The 20,840-nt window shown below is 41.0% G+C and overlaps 1 protein-coding gene across 4 annotated transcripts in view; it reads right to left on the reverse strand.

Annotated features, from left to right (window-relative positions):
* UBR3 (ubiquitin protein ligase E3 component n-recognin 3) overlaps window positions 1-20,840 on the reverse strand; it is a 266,744-nt gene that overhangs the window by 12,761 nt on the left and 233,143 nt on the right. For all 4 annotated transcript variants that reach the window (XM_040357780.1, XM_040357782.1, XM_040357781.1 and 1 more), the window contains 4 exons: window positions 17,507-17,614; window positions 15,374-15,499; window positions 15,087-15,266; window positions 6,078-6,287 (listed from right to left, as the gene is read on the reverse strand). In XM_040357780.1, the coding sequence (XP_040213714.1) occupies window positions 6,078-6,287; window positions 15,087-15,266; window positions 15,374-15,499; window positions 17,507-17,614 (624 nt within the window). The remainder of the gene's footprint in view (window positions 1-6,077; window positions 6,288-15,086; window positions 15,267-15,373; window positions 15,500-17,506; window positions 17,615-20,840) is intronic.

The following is a 20,840-nucleotide window of genomic DNA, read 5'->3' on the forward strand; positions in this document are numbered from 1 at the left end:
AAAAAGTTAAAAGAACTAAGGTCTTTCAAAATTATCACTCACAGTGAGCTGATGTCCTCTTACTGCAGAAAACTCACTTTTCTAAGACCTCATCTCCTAGATACCTGAGGACCAACTACCCACAGTATTATATATCATCTGGCCCGGGAAAAAAAGGAGGGGTGGCAGTTTGTTTATCTAAGCAGACCCCTTTCAAACCCATCACTATAGTCAGACAAAAATGGTCGATATATTATGACGGTGGGACGTCTTCATGACCAATTGGTTTCATTAATTACTTATTATGCCCTGAATTCTGGACAGGTGGAGTTCTTTAGCAAGATGTTTGAGGTATTGATGCCCAAGGTACAGGGACAGGTGATCCTGGGCGGTGACAGTAATACTCTGTTAGATCGGATCATGGATAAAGCAGACCCTGCTAAAAATATTCTCAAGCGGGCTCCCAGCAGTAACGTGGCACGCCTACTTCACTTATATGATCTGATTGATGCCTGGCGAATAGACAAATCCCCCCCGCTAGCGATTACCAGGGCTGTGGAGTCGGAGTCGAGGAGTCGGAGTCGGGGGAAATTTTGGGTACCTGGAGTCGGAGTCGGTAAACAATGCACCGACTCCTACTAAATTTAGATTGGAATTAAAAAAAAAAAAAAGCAAGTTTAAATGTCCCAATTCACAAAAAGTTATAATTAATGACTCCTCTACTGTAAGAATAAAGACCAATGCATGCAGTGCCTCACGTAACCGCAAAACGAACACGTTAAGTGACCGTGAAGAAGCATGCTTTTCATGTGCTTCACTATATGGCACGCAACGCACAATTAGGAGCTGCAATACTTATACTTTCCATAGTGTTGTGTTCTGCTTTTACAGGGAACGCAGCGCCCATGTGTAACCTAGCCTCTCACTGATAAGGAATTAAATAAATATGTTTTTTGCAGGACTAGAGAGTGAGACACTTGTATAAGTGAAGGGAATGGAGGGCCAATAGTTCAAGACTGAAGCTGTAAACCATTGGAAAAACTGCTGTCATTTAGCTAAGGCTATAAAAACTTGTAAACTCCAATTGTTAGCTTAAACTTTAAACATGACTATGGGATTCTCCTAGGAAAATCATGTTTTAGAATAAATGCCCCTTCCTGGATCCTCCCACTGCCCTATCTTCAGCAGCAGATAAGCACACAAAGGAGAAAGCAGCAGCCCAACTACCTCGCTAAGATTATTTTCAGCCCTAAAAATAATAAAGTCTGACTTAAGAGCCTCTATGAAAGAGGATCTGGCAGAGGCAATTCTCTTCCTTAGAACTCTACATTGAATTGATTTGCATTTGCTAAGCCTATAACTACATTTCAAGATTAATATAAACCATTTCTAGGTTTTACAGATTTTGTTTTTGGTTCATTATAGATAAGCTTTGTTTTTGTTCTAAAACAACCAAATAATGTGGTTTGTATTTTTGAACTGGTAAAAATCCTGTTCCTGATGTTTATGCCTGCTGCTACTATCCAGCCACTTGATTGATTAATATTTTTTTTTTTATAAAACTTTGTTTTCATTGTGTTTGTCTTTTGCTTAAACTGTGCAATACAGTAGACTGTTGGCTTCCCAGCCAGTAGTCCTGTGGTAGGTTGCGTTTCTTTCCCTCAAGGAATGTATAAAATACATTCGCATATTAATACAGAGGAGTCGGAGTCGGGGAGTCGGAGTCGGAAGTACATAAAACGGAGGAGTCGGATTTGGAGTCGGAACATTTATCTACCGACTCCACAGCCCTGGCGATTAAGCACACTTTTTCGCAGGTACATCATACATATTCTTGCATAGACCACTTTTTCGTGTATACTTCCTTACTTTCGTTCGTTCATAATGTCGGTAAACATCCTGTCCATCGCCTGGTCAGACCACTCCCCGATTAAACTGTCGTTATCTGGCCTTTGGACTAAACCACACCCCTCTCCATGATGTTTGAATGTAGCTTTATTAAATGATCCCATAGTATTATGCTGAACTCGAGAAATTACAGGACTATTTTTGGGACAACTCTTCTTCGGACACGTCCCTTGCGATAATTTGGGCAGCTCACAAGGCTACTATGCAGGGTAAACTTATACAATTAGTGGGCATCCAAGGCTACACAAACCTCGCAACAGACGATTTAACAACTAGAAGCTGACTTGGACAAGCTCATGAAAGAGCAGCGTCTAACCCCTCAGGTTGACATTAGACATAGGTTTAGTGCCAATCTAGCCTCGTCAATCCTAAGTCTAACTACCCAAGCAGAAAAACGCATTTGCTGTTGAAACAAACATTACACAATGGGAGACAAGCCAACCGCAAATGGTCAGAAAATTGGTACCCCGTATAAATACGCCCACTTTGCCCAAATTGAGACTACCTAAGGGACACCGTACACAAAACCCTGAAATGATCATCCAAGAATTCCATAAGTTCTACACTAAACTGTAAAGCAAGCCAGATCAATTCTCGCAAACAAAGGCAGAAGCTTATTTTCAAGATATTCCACTGCCTCGGCTTATAAGCACTCATGTAGAACTTATGGATAAAGAATTCACGGAGTCGGAGATCAAAATGGCCATAAAAACTATTCATCCCTCCAAAGCCCCAGGCCCAGATGGCTTCTCGGGTCATTACTATAGGAAATACCAAGAAATCCTGCTCCCCCATCTGTGCTTCTAATTTAATGACCAGAGAAAGGGTAAAAATATCCCTAAAAATAAAAACGCAGCATACATACATGTTATACCGAAACCAGGAAAAGATCATGGAGAGTGCTCCAATTACCATCCAATTTCCCTGATAAACGTCGATTTAAAAACAATGACAAAAGTACTCACCCTTAGGTTAAATTCCTTTCTTCCACAATATATTAATCTAGACCAGGCAGGCTTTGTCCCTAATCGCCAGACATCAGATCAGACCCACATAATCAGATATAATCTCAGCCATTCATTGTGACTGGGATCACAAAGGACCCAGACAGGGAATGCTGCTCTTGTTGGATATCCATAAGGCGTTTGATACCCTGTCCTGGGATAATCAGTTTACCGTTTTGTCCTGCTTTGGGTTTGGTGAACGCTTTAGTCTCTCCTTTGAACACAATGTACGATATGCCAACGGCATCTTTGATGCTTAGGGGATACTCCTCCTGATTCCTCGATATTTGTAGGGGAATTCGATGGGGTGCCCTTTATCCCCACTGCTGTTTGTTCTAGCAATGGAACCGCTTGCAATAAAGATTCGTACCTGTCCAGATATTAAGGGCATAGAATGCGGAAATAGGTAGCATAAGTGCATACTTTTTGCTGACGATATTCTGATGGTTTTGTCATCACCCTTCACCTCCCTCCCCAACCTATATGCATTACTTCAACCATTTTCAGGAATCTCGGTTCTTAAAATTAACCATTACAAATCAAGGGCGTTAAACATCTCCCTGCAGAGCTCCACTCAGAAAGCACTCGAACAGTCCCACCAATTTCTCTGGGAGCTGGAAGCTCTGCCTTACCTAAAAATAAAACTTGACCCCTTCCTCACATACCCTAAACTCGCATAATTACCCTGCTTTGGATAGATGTTTGACAGCAGACCTGTCCAGATGGCAACTCTATCCTCCATCGTGGTTCGGCAGACTACACTCTATAAATATGAATATTCTTCGAAGAATCTTAAACTTGTTTCGCACTATACCTGTAGCGCTCAATAGATCTGATGGCATTCCAAAAAAAGCTTCTTCAGTTTATATGGGGAGACAAGAGGCCCAGGTTGAACAGGCGCACATTGTTCACACTAAAACAGAAGGGGGATCTTGGACTTCCCAATATTTTTACGCGGCCCAAATAGCCCAACTTACCAAATTTCACTCCCAACAACCCCAGGCACCGTGGATGGCTATGGAATCCTGTTCCTGTTATCCCGAACCAATCTCACATATTATGTGGTTGCTGACGATTTTATGCCCCTCCCTCTTCTTGTCCCTAGATATTTGAGACAGATTGTCGCGGACCCAGAAATTCAAATCACCCCACAACCCATTAGCCCCCCTTTTGCGAAATGGGAATTTCATCCCGGGCCTCACCCCCCCCCCCCTGCTTTTGAGTGGTGGTCCAATAAGGGCTTCTTGCAGATCTCTGTGACCATAAGGGTATGCTATCCAAAAGAATGCTGATAGAAAAACACCAATTACCGGACTCGGAACTCTTTAGATATACTCAAATATACCATTATATGCAAACCCTATCACGCAAGGGTGACCTCACAATTATGTCACCTATGGAAAATGTGTCAACAATATGACAAACTTCGAGGTCACATATCCGCAATTTATACTATTTTAACGTATTAGGAAAACTGACTTACATGACCCAATGGGAACAAGATATCCAGGAGAACCTGGAACTTGAGGAATGGCACTCGATAGCAATGGCAGCTTCTAGATTACTTATCAACACTTCAATTGTAGAAGAAAATTACATTGGTGCCGACTAGACTTGCCACTTTTGTTCCCGGGGCTTCTAAGTGTTTTCGGGGCTGTGGTCAGGAAGGGACGGCATACCATATATGGAGGCAATGCCCCAAGGTACGGAGATTTTGGATCTAGAATATCATCTATACCCTCACCACGATTAACCTGACCAGGTGCCCAAGGCATGCACTCATGGGTTGCAAGGTAGAAGAAGCCTCCAAAACCCAAATACGGCTCCTTACGTTCATATTCGTATCGGCCAAAATCACAATAGCTAGGAACTGGAAGTCGGCAGCCATACCTTATGACCAACTTAAACATAAACTTTCTTTCTCATGAAAAACTGTCGGCAATTGTGCAGGATAAAATTAAGTTGTTTAATAAAATATGGGACCTATGGATCGGATACTTGACAAATGATCCCTGGACAATCACCAACTAGGGCTTTTCCTGGTTGGTGTAGCACAGAGCGTGGAGTCCTCCCTCCCCCTTCTCATTTCCTCTCCCGTCTCCTAGAACTCTTTGATCCTCCTCTTCCCCCTCCCCTTTTTTCTTTTCCGATCTCTTCCTCTGAGACCCTGGTGTTGTGGGGCCGGATTGTGCCCCTCTATGGTTTATGGGGACGGGAAGTCTCCGACTACCTGTTGGGGGAACTCGCGTCTCCCGAAATGGAGGGCACACCTTGGAACCCATACAATAGAGTTGATAGAAGGATACAGGATATAGCGAGAAGCTTAAGACGGATGGTCCACTGTATAACTTGATAAATGATTCAACAACCAAGATTATAGACGAGAAAAAGTTCACACTAGAGATTTTGATATCCTGTCTCAACTGAGTATGAGGCAGATTATCACAGACTGCGAAAACCGTACACTGTTAAAAATCAATGCGATGGTCCTTACTCTGTATTGGGAAGAACTTGAATAAAAAACTATTGGAAAACAGAAAAGGACTATATATTTTACACATACACACAGCGCAACATAAATGAGTACACCTCAACAGATTTGTCAGACAACCTTTACTTTACTTTCAGAATCAACATTTTCTATGGAACATTACACTACAAAATACTCCCACAAATGCAGGCCATTGATTTGTCAATTTGCACTCAATTTTTTTTTTCCCCACCAAATTCATTCAAGACCATGTTGCAAAAATTAATACGCCTATGAAAGTCTTGGGAGCAAAGCTAAATTCTAGACAACAAAATCCTAATTAACAAGAATTCAACTACAGGCGAGTCTAAATATTAAACAGGTGTCCAGCAGACAGCTGATTATAAAAGGGCGTTACCCAACAAGGAAAACTCCTTCCCAATTCATGCTGTCAACAATGGCACCATATGGAAGAGAAATGTCACAAGGCTTAAGAAAAAAAATTCTGTACAACACATCTGCATAAAGCTTGAATTTGATCTTTAAGGTTGTTTGTGTTTCCTGGATTCAGTGTCTCGTAGCTAAGGGTAGGTTAAGTGGACCGAGTGCAAGTTTTCCCTACGACAAATAAGTATATTAGACTGCTCTTTCAGGGGCAAGGGCTGATGTAAATGGTCTATGTACATTGTAAGGCACCGCAACAAATAAAGTCTTACCAGAACACATTCACAGTTATTCTGTTGCTTGCAGCAAAGACCCTTCAAGCAGACAAATGTGCCACAGACTAGACACAGTGCTGGATCCTTGGGAACTTTAGTACAAACACTACAGGCCTTCCTATGGTAATATTGAAAAATCGAGTTGTAGATTTCTGGCAGCTGGAGGAGTCGTGGCAAGTCCCAATTTGTTTCTTGAATGAGCAAAGCCTGGAAATGTAAATACCGTACATGGATTAATCCGATTATGCAGAATGAATGTCAGGAATACATATATGCCCATATTTTTTAATATGCAAATATAGTGTTAGCAGTTCACTCAATGGCAGGGCTGGATTTCTGCACAGCCAACAAAGGCTGCAAGGCTACCAGGGGTAGGACACAGACACCCAAACACAGCACACCATGCTGCAAAATAGGCCTCTGAACCTAGAACTACAATGCTAGTGACAGTTTACCCTTCTCTTTTACCATCGCTAGGTTAACTGACAGATTGGGGATGTAGAGGCTATAAAAGACAGTTTGCCCAATCTTAACATTCCATGTGAGGCTGTGATATTTAGAAAAACACAAGGGTGGGGTGAGTCTAACTTTCACGAAACTTCATACATTTGCAACAAATTCCAGTGGGTTACCTTCTTGGAAGAAAACCCTCTTTCTAGCAGCATGGCCTGCTTCTGTTCTTACAACCACCTCCACTGTGAAGACATTCATAGCCACCACTAGGGTGTAGTGTTTGAAGAAACAAGGCCTGCACTGCATTGAACTGAATGAGCAGGAGCAGATTATTGAGAGCCCAGCAGGCTGTACAACCTCCAAAAAAGTTGGGATGGCATGCAAGAGCTACATAAAAACAGAATGCTACGATTTGCAAATGTCATGAACCCATATTTTATTCACAATAGAAAGTAGAAAACACATAAAATGTAAAAAAATTATTATAATTTTAGGAAAAAAAAATAAGGTAATTTGGAAATTGATGGCAGCAACATGTCTCACAAAAGTTAGGACAGGGCAATAAAAAGCTAGCAAAGTAAAAAGGTACAAACAAGGACGAGCTGGAAGAACATTTTGCAATTAGGTTAAATGGGCAACAGGACAATAACATGATTGAACATCTTCGAGAGAGTGTCTCAGAATTTAAGATGGGAAGAGGTTCACCAATCTGTGAAAAGCTGCATCTAAAAAATTTGAGAACAAATTTAGAATAATGTTCCTTAATGTAAAATTGCAAAGACTTTAAAAACATCATCTGTATGTAATTAAAAAAAATTGGAAGAATTGAGACATCTCTGTACTCAAGGGACAAGACTGAAATGCAATATTGGATGTCCATCATTGGGTGTCTTTCGGGCCCTCAGATGGCACTGCATTAAAAACAGGCATGATTCTGTGATTGACTTTACTGCATGAGTTAGGGAATACTTCCCAAAAATCACTGTCTGAACAGTTCGATGTGTCATCCAGAAATGCAAGTTAAAGTGCTGTCATGCAAAATAAAAGCCATTTCTGAACATGATCCAGAAATGCTGCCATCTTCTCTGGGCCAAAGCTCATTTAAAATGGTCTGATCCAAAGTGGAAAACTATTCAGGGGTCAGACAAATAATAATTTCACATTCTTTTCTGGCAACCATGGAAGCCTTGTCCTGCAGACTAAAGCGAGGAAAGGGACCTTCCAAGCTTGTTATCAGCACTCAGCCTGCATATCTGATGGTATGCACAAGTGGAAAGGCACCATCAATGATCAAAGATATATTCAGGTTTTACCGCAGCATATGTTCCTATTCATATGTCATCTTTTTCGGAGATGGCCTTGCATATTTCATCAGGGCAATGCTAAACCCACATACTGCATCTATGACAACAGCATGGGTTTGTAGTAAAAGGATTTGGGTGCTTTACTGGCCTGCCTGCAGTTCAGACCTTTCACCAATTAAAAATACTTGGTGCATCTTGAAATGAAAAATACAGAAAAAAAGAGGACTGTAGAGCAATTACAATTCTAAATCAGGCAAGAATGGGACACAATTCCTCCTTAAAATTTCAGCAACTGGTCTTCTCAGTTCCCAGACAGTTACAGAATGTTGTTAAAAGAAAATGAGATGGAACACCATAGTAAACATGGCCCTGTCCCAACCTTGAGACGTGTTGCTGCCAACAATTTATTTTTTCCCCCCTAAAACTAGTACATTTTCACGGCTTAAAACATTTGTTATGTTTTCAACTGTAAATAAAATCTGGGTTTATGACATTGGCAGATAATTGCATTTTGTTTTTTTGTAGATTTTACACAGCATCCCAACCTTTCTGGAATTGGGGTGGTTACCCGGAGGGTGGAGGCAATATTGCTGGAAGCAGAATTTTTATTCAGTAAATGTAAACTTCATTAGGTCATGCATGTTCAAATGAATAAGAAAAAAGAAAAAAAACAGTGCAGCGCTAGTGTGATATTGTGCTCATATAAATTAATAATAAACAAAAAAAGTCATTCTGGAATAAACTGAAAATATAGCCAGAATAGGAAAAAACATAAAAATGCAGATGGATATATGAAGAAAAAGTCTTAAAAAGCCACGAAACAAAGTTCATATGACTCTATCCAGTAATTTTCCTTGTGAAAGAGAAGTGGATTGTGCAGACAATGTGAAAGACTCTTGATTGATGTGAGGTAAGCTGTCACCAATACACCCGTGAGGAAGGATAAGATTGCCTGCTTACCAGATGAAAAGACTGTTTTGCATCAGTCTAATAGGGCCTGTGGGAAGTCTGGTCTCCCAATACCTTAGCCGTCAAGATAACCACGGTATAGCTCAGCATACAATCCGAAGAGTCATAAACCAAAAAAAAGAGAAGAAGGACCTCTCATAGCGTATAACGTTTAAAAATAGAAGAGGGTTTAATAAAAATTGCACTTACAATTAGGCAATATAAATACAGCATGGATAGCAAAACGTCTCCGATCTCTTGTTCCGATGCTTCTCGCTACTCGGTCAGGAAAACACAGCCGGCGTTCAGGACGGAACGCGATGACGTCACGGCACCCTACGATCGTTTCGTCGCTAATGGACTTCAACGGGGGAGTAAGCCGGATGTTGACGTCAGCGCGCTAGGTGTTTAAATACCCACGGGTTCCATGTTTGATACTGGAAAACTCGGGGAGAGTCCTCATAGTGACTGAGGGCAAAATAATTGAGTAGCGAGAAATGGAAAAGTGTTCTAATCATGTTGTACATAACGTATCAGATTAAATAACGATATATATTAGTACAGAACGCGGGGGTGTTTAATAACTGGTAGCGGAGCATCGAATAATGAAAATAAGATCGGAGGTTAACAATATATGCAAAAAGATTGTATCATAAATTTGCATAATCATAAAAATCAATCTATATTTAATTAGAAAAGATCTATATCATAAAAATCATCTATATTTAATTAGAGAAGATCTATAAATTAATTTAAATTTTGATAATGATTATGATAATTAAAATTGGAATAAAAAAATTAATAAAATGTTTTTTTTTTTTTTATTATGAATTATTTAAAAAGCAGTTTATATCCCAATCTACGTTAAGTCCGAACGGAATAAAAGATTTCATAGAAAAAATCCAGCGAGTTTCGAGCCTAGATATGGCCCGAACCATATTAGTACCACGCCAATGAGGACGAATGTTATCTATGGCAAAAAAACTTGTCCCCTTTAATTGTCTCCCATGGAATTTATCGTAATGTTTCGAGAGGTTATGTTTAGGGAACCCGCTTTTGATCCTGCCCACATGCTCACTAAGACGTATATGCAGTTCTCTCTTAGTACGGCCGATATATTGCTTTGAGCATGGACATTGAATCATGTAAACAACGTATTTTGTTGAGCAAGTCATAAATGAATCTATGTCATAAATTGTACCAGTAGCTGTTGATTGAAAATTAGTACATTTCCGTTCCCTAAAGGAATTTACCTTGCAGATATTACATCTGCGACATGGGAAAAAACCTTTAAGGGACTGGAAAAATGACATAGTTCTTGGTGGATCTATAGCATTTGGTGCAATTTTTAGCCTTAAAGCAGGTGCCCCCTTAAAAATCACGATTGGATTATCAGGGATAAGTGATCCAATAATCTTATCACTTTTAAAGCGGATGTGCCATGGGAACAAAATATTAAAAGTCAGCAGCTACAAATACTGCAGCTGCTGACTTTTAATATTAGGACACTTACCTGTCCTGGAGTCCAGCGCCGATCGCAGCAGAGCACGAGCGATCGCTCGTCACTCTGCTGCTCCCCCGCCATCCACGCTGAGGGAACCAGGAAGTGAAGCGCTGCGGCTTCACTGCCCGGTTCCCTACGGCGCATGCGCGAGTCGCGCTGCGCCCGCCGATTGGCTCACACGCTGTGTGCTGGGAGCCGAGTGTTCCCAGCACACAACGGGCGACAGACGGGATGTGACGGAATGCCCGTCTTTCGCCCGTATCGTGTGGCCGGAAGTGGGTGCAAATACCTGTCTTTAGACAGGTGTCTGCACCCCCCTCCCCCCTGAAAGGTGTCAAAAGTGACACCGGAGGGGGGGAGGGTTCCGATCAGCGGGACTCCACTTTAGGGTGGAGGACCGCTTTAAGAATGTCCCAATGCTTTTTTAAGATTTTTTTAATTGAAAAATGCTGATTTGAATATTTGGTAGTTAGGGACCAGCTAAATTTTTCTGAAGGAATAGGGTTCTTACTACTGTTTTTTACCAATAAGGATTCTCTATCCATCTGTTCCACCTTTCTCATGGTTTCGTTAATCAAAACTTCTTGATATCCTTTAGTCAAAAATCTTTGTTTCAGAACGTGTGCTTGTTCATGGTAGTCCTTAATATCAGTGCAGTTCCTCCTTATGCGTTGAAATTGACCTTTAGGTACTGCGGCTAACCATGAGCTATGATGACAGCTTGTGACAGGAATAAAAGCGTTCCTATCTGTCTCTTTGAAGAACGTGTTGGTAATCAGTTTATCTTCTTTTACATCCATTTTTTGGATCTAAACATTTATGTAAAAGAAGATAAACTGATTACCAACACGTTCTTCAAAGAGACAGATAGGAACGCTTTTATTCCTGTCACAAGCTGTCATCATAGCTCATGGTTAGCCGCAGTACCTAAAGGTCAATTTCAACGCATAAGGAGGAACTGCACTGATATTAAGGACTACCATGAACAAGCACACGTTCTGAAACAAAGATTTTTGACTAAAGGATATCAAGAAGTTTTGATTAACGAAACCATGAGAAAGGTGGAACAGATGGATAGAGAATCCTTATTGGTAAAAAACAGTAGTAAGAACCCTATTCCTTCAGAAAAATTTAGCTGGTCCCTAACTACCAAATATTCAAATCAGCATTTTTCAATTAAAAAAATCTTAAAAAAGCATTGGGACATTCTTAAAAGTGATAAGATTATTGGATCACTTATCCCTGATAATCCAATCGTGATTTTTAAGGGGGCACCTGCTTTAAGGCTAAAAATTGCACCAAATGCTATAGATCCACCAAGAACTATGTCATTTTTCCAGTCCCTTAAAGGTTTTTTCCCATGTCGCAGATGTAATATCTGCAAGGTAAATTCCTTTAGGGAACGAAAATGTACTAATTTTCAATCAACAGCTACTGGTACAATTTATGACATAGATTCATTTATGACTTGCTCAACAAAATACGTTGTTTACATGATTCAATGTCCATGCTCAAAGCAATATATCGGCCGTACTAAGAGAGAACTGCATATACGTCTTAGTGAGCATGTGGGCAGGATCAAAAGCGGGTTCCCTAAACATAACCTCTCGAAACATTACGATAAATTCCATGGGAGACAATTAAAGGGGACAAGTTTTTTTGCCATAGATAACATTCGTCCTCATTGGCGTGGTACTAATATGGTTCGGGCCATATCTAGGCTCGAAACTCGCTGGATTTTTTCTATGAAATCTTTTATTCCGTTCGGACTTAACGTAGATTGGGATATAAATTGCTTTTTAAATAATTCATAATAAAAAAAAAAAAAAATTTTATTAATTTTTTTATTCCAATTTTAATTATCATAATCATTATCAAAATTTAAATTAATTTATAGATCTTCTCTAATTAAATATAGATGATTTTTATGATATAGATCTTTTCTAATTAAATATAGATTGATTTTTATGATTATGCAAATTTATGATACAATCTTTTTGCATATATTGTTAACCTCCGATCTTATTTTCATTATTCGATGCTCCGCTACCAGTTATTAAACACCCCCGCGTTCTGTACTAATATATATCGTTATTTAATCTGATACGTTATGTACAACATGATTAGAACACTTTTCCATTTCTCGCTACTCAATTATTTTGCCCTCAGTCACTATGAGGACTCTCCCCGAGTTTTCCAGTATCAAACATGGAACCCGTGGGTATTTAAACACCTAGCGCGCTGACGTCAACATCCGGCTTACTCCCCCGTTGAAGTCCATTAGCGACGAAACGATCGTAGGGTGCCGTGACGTCATCGCGTTCCGTCCTGAACGCCGGCTGTGTTTTCCTGACCGAGTAGCGAGAAGCATCGGAACAAGAGATCGGAGACGTTTTGCTATCCATGCTGTATTTATATTGCCTAATTGTAAGTGCAATTTTTATTAAACCCTCTTCTATTTTTAAACGTTATACGCTATGAGAGGTCCTTCTTCTCTTTTTTTTGGTTTATGACTCTTCGGATTGTATGCTGAGCTATACCGTGGTTATCTTGACGGCTAAGGTATTGGGAGACCAGACTTCCCACAGGCCCTATTAGACTGATGCAAAACAGTCTTTTCATCTGGTAAGCAGGCAATCTTATCCTTCCTCACGGGTGTATTGGTGACAGCTTACCTCACATCAATCAAGAGTCTTTCACATTGTCTGCACAATCCACTTCTCTTTCACAAGGAAAATTACTGGATAGAGTAATATGAACTTTGTTTCGTGGCTTTTTAAGACTTTTTCTTCATATATCCATCTGCATTTTTATGTTTTTTCCTATTCTGGCTATATTTTCAGTTTATTCCAGAATGACTTTTTTTGTTTATTATTAATTTATATGAGCACAATATCACTCACTAGCGCTGCACTGTTTTTTTCTTTTTTATGTTACCAAGTTGTTGTACACAATTTAGTGCTAGCAGCTATTTACATTTATAATTCAATATTTAATTTAGCGCAGCGTCAACCTTTTGGTTTTTGTTTATTTCTAATGTTCAAATGAATGTTGTAGTTATACTTTACGATTTGTGTTGCAACAACAGAGAGATCTCTCCACCAGAGATCATGACCCTGTAATATGATTTAGAACCCACAGTGCATGACTTGTTTTGGCATTATGGATGCAATTCCCCTGTGAGTTTGTTTTCCTGGCAAAATGTAATGTTTAAATTGTAACCAATGCTTTAGGAAGGACGAATACTGACCTGTGTACTAAAATCTGAGCAATTTAGGCTAAGAACACAAAGCATAGATCCAGGGATATAGACAGTGAACGTTAAAAGCAAATCCTGGCTTTTCCACACCTGCATCTTCACAGCCTCCATAATGGTCCCAATATGCAACAGGCAGCATCAATGACCAATAAGTGAGCTCAGGAGGTGGAAGAGGGCCAAATACGATCAATGTTTACAGGTCTAGTGGAGATTTTGCCTATAATTACTGGTACTTATATCCCTAGATCGACTGATCTGTAAAGCGAAGGGTCAGTCAAACACAAACTATACTTAAAGTATCATTGAACCCACATCACTAAAAACCATGAAAAAATGCTATACTACATGCTGTTCATACTCAGTCACTATGAGATTTGTTTTCTATATTCTGTAGGAAACCTGGTTGACCTATTCTCTGTCTCCCCCTCCTGTCCAAGTCCCCACTGCAATTGGGGATTTTGCACAGCAGTGTTGGCAGCTAATGCACATGCTCAGTTTTCTGTATATTTCTTCCCTGAGCATTTCCTCCTGATCACATCTGAGCAACCAATGTTACTATAGAGTCACACAAGCGGGCGTATACACAGTGGTAAAGGACAGCCCACTCCCTCCCTCCTCCTCCATGCCCACAAACCAGCAAAACCCAACGGGGTGGGATATTACACCTTGTTTGATGGTGGATTCACCTCCCTCTTATTCTAAGAGGGAGGTGACGGCTGGAGGCAGGACTGGCAGAAATCCGCACACACCATATTATTGGCAAAAAGTAAAGATTTAATTTCACACATATATTTGTATGACAATTTAAAAAACAGTTTGATATTTTTACTGTATTCCAAATGATTTTTTATTTTATTTTGAGCATTTGATCAGCGTAGATGCGAGCTTTGGGGAGTTGGAATTCCACACTGTGCATAGCGCACCCTTCAACCCTGCGCACCCCTAAACACTTTACTCTGTATGTAGCGCACCCCTAAACCCTTCAACCCATGCAAGCTTGCCATACATGGGTTAAAATTTAGCCGGTTCAGCAGGGACTGGCTGAATTTGGATCCTTGTATGGGCACTCAGGTTGAACTGAAGTTGATCTACCGCCCTGCTGGATTTTAGCTGCTTGATCAGAGTGCTGATCTGTGTATTCCGCCGGTGGGGAAATCTCCCTGCTGTCACAATAGAATAGCTTAGCAGGGATGATTCCCCATACACCTCAAATGTGTGGATGGAGCAATTGGGTCAGTTTTTTTTGTTCAATATGTCAGCTGAACCAATAAAACAGACTCATCAATTGTCAGCTTTACGGTCACGTAATTAAAAAAAAAAAAAAAATTAAAACTTTAGTTTCTATACACTATTCTACATACACTTTAATAATTGAAGTCTGAATAACCATACCTCCGTTAACAAAAAGAGCTCTAATGTGCAAGGTAAGCAAAAACTGCCACCTTCCTGACAAAAAAAAAAAAAAAACCAGAGGGAATGGGAACACATTTTTCTGAAAATAATTTCACACAAAAAAAAAAAAAACTTAGCTTGCATACATTTCCTTGGTCTGAGTGGTCTTCCGCAAACAAAATAACTTCGGAGCACCATTGAGACATGAGGTCAAATGCTGGGGCTGACCAGTCCAGACAACAGGCACTAGCATATTCAGGTGATGTCTGAGGGCCTGACCGCAGGATTCCTAAGCAGCTGCAAAGCCCAACAAATTCCTCTTCTTCCTGTGAAATGAATCAACAACAGATTGAATTTCACATTAAGCAATAACTTATTTAACTTAACTAATGAATTATTTAAACTAAATACCACGATTAGTCTTCCATAATACCTGACAGCTTGGAATATCTGTTCCAAATAAATGTTGCTGGAGGAGGCAGGTGATCCTGAGGAAGGGCAGGCAGAACTGCTGCAAGTAATGCTCAATGGACTGCGAAGACCAGACATTCTGGTTGGTCTGCAAACAAGAAAACACAATAAATCCTACATATCCAGGGTAGATAGTATGACCAAGTCTCGTATTACTGGATACTTTTAATTTTTATTAAAGAGGACCTGTTAATTAAACAACCTAATATTGCAGAGAGGGAAGGCACAGCTGCTACTTCATTTTAACAAGGTGGTTTCAACCTATACGTTGGGTATAAATCAATCAATCTTAAATTCCACTACCACTTTGCATGGGCGATATCATTACGGTGCTGGTTGACAAAAATAGAGTGTTGAATGAGAACTACAGTCAAGATAATTTGCCAAATACACAGTTGTAGGTTCTATGGACTCGATTTTCTACTTTGAAATACCAAATCTAGAGTATTTTGTAGATAATGTTCATCTCAATTACAATAGGTTTATGCTGCCAACTTAAGTTTATTGGACACTGGCCAAAAAAAAAAGACAGAAAATCCCCTCTATTAGGCAAAACCCCTCCCCGTCAGACAAGGCTTCATTCTTTGTAGCAAGCCATAAATGCAAAATCCCATTTTCTTTATTGCATCTCTTAGGACACAGAGTATTTTGATCTCCATAGCACTAAATATGAGGGGAGGGCAACACATCAAAAGGCCCCAAACCACTAAACCAGAATAGGTTACTACCCCCTGGAGTAGCCTGCAAAACACAGCAACCAAAAGCAGTATCCTCAGTGGCTCGAGACCAGGTAGCAGCTCTACAAACATGAGCTACTGAAGCCTGATTATATATAGCCTAAGAGACACAGACACTCCTAGTAGAATGAGCCTTTACCAAAAACGGTGGTACTTTTCCACATACCATAAGCTTGAGAAATAACCTACCAGCTATGCAACTCGTCCTTGGACCTTCAGGAAGCACAAAGAGGGAATCTGACAGTGCCCATTCCGAGTAAGAAAAAATGGTGTGACCTCCTAAAACTTGCTGCAACCTATAGCCCCATAAGGAAAGCTCTGCTGAGAATTGTAGGCCACAAGGGAAGCTGCCCGGGAACCTGTACTTCCACTCACATGTGAATAGAAGATGGCTGTTGGCAGGGTGTTCCGCCCCACTTGTGACATCACGCTCGTACTCAAATGTGCGTGTGGCCAAGTTTGTTCCAGAGTGAGTGTAGGGGGTGCACTGGGCGCCCAGAACCTCCTGGCCTGCCTCAAGCACTGCTACTGCTATGTAGCACTGAAGGCGGCCCATTAAGCTGAACTATGCATTAGTGCTATACAGATAAAAATACACAACAAAAATAATTAGTTTAGAGAGCCACTTTTCAGTCCTATCCCAGGAAGGGGGTCATTAGGAGACGGTACCAGCAGGGACTATCCCAGGGCACTCACCAGTCTATGCTGCAGGACTCCCTAGGGGGTTTAATCCTCACCCATCACATTGAGCAATGCCACAAGAGTCTTTAGGGACTGCTTTCCAGCTGGGGAACACTGCCCTGGCCCTGTATAATGGCCTTATGCTCTGCAAGGCATTAAATCATTATGCAGGGCCCTGTTCTGCTGGGTCCAGTGCCGACCGACAAAGTTACAGGCTACCCCTGCGCGCCCAGAGTGGGCTTTGTGTACTATTCCTCTGAGGATAGAAAAGCTGTTGAAAAATAGATTTAGAAAAAGATAGTCTCCTAATCTCAGATGGAACGTTTGAGAAGCTAGCTACTTTCTTTTGTGAAGACTGCACAGACATGACCATCATCCAAGACAGTAGCAGAAAAAAAAAAACTGAAGCCTGATAAGGATTTTTTTATCTTACCATTGTTCAACTACCTGAAGGTGGAAGCATAACCCTATCCTAATGGAGATGAAGACACATAGTGTTCTGGAATGTACAATACAGAAAACATTACATTCCTACGTTCTTCTTCATGTTGCAGTATCGTGTATGCTACAAAAAAGGCAGATCTTTTTTTAGTCCCTTGTATGCACTGAATTATAATGCAAACATATACAGCTTTAAATTTATAGTGTCAAGTGTAATACAACACTTATGTACATACCGTGGCAATGTCCTCTGGCTCTTCATCGTGGAATATCTTTCCTCCAGATAATTCATTAATCACAAAAGTAAGCAAAGCATCCCATGACTTCCCTGAAGTATAGGAACTCTGTCAAACACCAAAAACAGAAAATGTATTTTTAACCAGAACTTAAAATGAACTTATATTTCCAGCAAATTGTGATGTTTTTTCTTTTTTTAAACATACATTTCTCTGAACAAAATTACCACTGTTATAAATGCAGGGACCTAGCTGTACCCAAGTCAATACCAGCTTGTGGAAAGTCTGCATGTAAACAGAATATGGGGCAAAAGCTGGGCTGTCAGATGGGGAGCTGAAAATCTAAAGGTAAAATTTGGTACCAGAGGATAATTCCTACACTGCTATGGTCTTAGTTTGCTTTAATGTACATAGGACAGGTGTGTTTTTAAGTTCATGAATATGATGAATACAGTATGGTCTCAGGACTAGTCACAGTCCTGCTCCTGACCATGGTTTTACTTCCTTTCCCCCAAGTGGGCCCAGTGCCATCTTTGTTTAAAATAAACTAAAGGCAAAACTTGTTTTATTTTTATTTTGAATAGGGTAAGGGAGGGTTATAACCCCTGTCAGTTTTCATCTGATCTAATCCTCCAGATAGATGGAAAATAGGGTCTCCATCCATCTGGATTTCACGGACAGGACACCGCTGACATCCGTAGCTCCATAGGACAGGCAGACCTGGTCAAAAAGCCCATGTAAAAGGGGCCTTAATTTCTAAAGAGCAGCCTTTACATTTGTGTCTTAAAGTCCAAATGAACTTTCAATATAAATTAAGTGCAGGTGCATGAACACAAAAGATGTATGAAAGTCTTTAGGGGTAGTTTACATTAACATTGCTCTCTAGAGGGACACATGTTCAGTTTGCTCTTCAGCGGGAATTTGACAAGTGGCGAGGAGGCATTGCATCACCTCCTCACTGCCTGCTTTAACCCCTTAAAGCCTGCACTATTGTTCTACATCTATTGCGGCGGGCAAGGGGTGCCTCCCATTCAGCTGAATGGATCACGTTCAGTGGGAAAGACTGAAAAAGAAAACGAATACAACAATCATATCATAGTTGGTAAGTTGGTAATATGCACACATATTGTATCTTTCAGTAACATTACAAGTCTGCATAAATATGAAGATGTCCCAAAATAGAACAGCAGCATAACCTTTATATGTTATCATTAAAAAAGCAGTCCATGTGATCCAAACACATGATTTTGCCTAGAATAGTCAGTGCACTGCAGGAAGGAGAAAGCATTTCTTCAGTCTCCTCACTTCCAGTAATCAAAGAAAAAGTCAAAGGGCCAGATTCACAAAGAAGCTTCTATCTTTAGGCGGGCGTAGCGTATCTCAGATACACTACACCGCCGTAACTTAGAGCGGCAGGTCCTGTATTCAGAAAGAATTTGCGCTCTAAGTTACGACGGCGTAGTGTAAATGGGCTGGCGTAAGCCCGCCTAATTCAAACTAGGCTGGTAGGGGGCGTGTTGTATGTAAATGATTTGTGACCCCCACGTAGATGACGCGCTTAACGAATGGCGCATGCTCAGTATCACGTCGAATTTTCAAAGTAAATTACGCCTCGCTCAATGCTTAGTCGACATGAACGTAACCAGCCCCATTCACGGACGACTTACGCAAACGACGTAAAATACGACGCTGTTCGGACGTTTCCGACATCCATACCTAACATGACTTACCCCTGCTTTATGAGGGGTAACTTTACGCCGGTCAGACGCCTTACGTAAACGACGTATCTTGATACGCCGGGCGCACGTATGTTCGTGAATCGGCCTATCTAGCTCATTTGCATATTCAACGCGGAAATCAACGGAAGCGCCACCTAGCGGCCAGCGTAAATATGCACCCCAAGATACGACGGCGTAGGAGACTTACGCTGCTCGTATCTTGGCCAAATCTATGCGTAACTGATTCTAAGAATCAGGCGCATAGATACGACGGCGCACATTCGGACTTACGACGGCGTACGTGGAGATACGCCGTCGTAAGTCCTTTGTGAATCCGGGCCAAAATGTGAAAGGCTGCAGCAGGGGCGGATTTGTCAGATATTTGTAAACACAGCCAAGAACTCTAGGCACCACCACAGTACAGAAAACTAGATCCCTGCATGATTAGTAGCTAAAGAAAGATGGGCTGAAAAAAAAAAAAAAAAAAAAAAAAATTATGTACAGAACGCTGTGCTATCTCAAGCAATGTTAGTTCAGCGATCTCCCCCACTGAGATATTGTGTTCTGTGCGCTAAGCTATTGTGTGCCGTCTCCTTGCCAGAACACATTAACCAGTGCTTGCAGACATTGGCTGCGAGCGCTGATCGAAGCTGATCTTCCAGCATGCTCGTTCGACAGAAGCTGGTCACAAGACCGGCTTCTGTTAGAGGGAGCTGTACACACGGGCCAATAGTGGGATGGTTCCTGCTAAACCGACTGCTTTCAGGTGCTTTTCGGCCAGTGTGTACCTATTCTTTAGGAGAGAAAAGCAGATAAAGAAATACGATAATCTATCACTGCCCATTCAGGGTCCATTCTTTATCCCAATTCACACTGGAATAGACATATACGCGGACAAGTTATTCCTGGTGTGGCGCTTTAGACCTCGTTCACATTGGACAGGTCAAATCGTGCGACAAGTTGCATCCTATTGCCGGCAATTGCACTGTTCAAATGGGTGCGATGCCGACTTTGCGGTGCCACACCAAATTTGAAAAAGTAGTTCCTGCACTACTTTTGCCAATATCGGGTGTGACTTGCATAGACATCTGTGCATGAAGCCACACAGATGTCTTCCAAGTCACACCCTAAGTCGCACTGACATGGGGCATTGAAATCGTGTGATTTCAGATGAAGTTGTATAATTTCAAACCCACACTCAATGTGAACGAGGGTTAAATCTCTGATCCACTTTTTCCATTTAGGTGGTCTTGACAGACCACCCTCCCACTGATATTTACCTTCTCCCACGCTCAGTTTATCTGTAGGAGTCTAATCCATGTATAAGCTCCATGTTGGTCTGTGTTGGAGCTTACACAAGGTTAATGATCATCTCTTCTCCCCCACATCATAGTGTTTAGGTCCAGTTGATTGGCTGCACAAGCCTGAGCACTGCATCCTAGATATAAGGGGAGAAGGCTTCATGCTCTCCATAACCATACGTTCTGGCAATTAATGAGGGTGCCAAAAGACCAGCTTAGGGGCCCAGGAAGGCATGCATCAGTAGGCATCATTTGTGTGTGGTTTTCTGTCAACAGTCCAAACAATGGGCAAAGTGGCAGATTTTCTTTAGCATG

This window comes from Rana temporaria, chromosome 6 (genome assembly GCF_905171775.1).
Source record: "Rana temporaria chromosome 6, aRanTem1.1, whole genome shotgun sequence".
Lineage (NCBI taxonomy): Eukaryota > Metazoa > Chordata > Amphibia > Anura > Ranidae > Rana > Rana temporaria.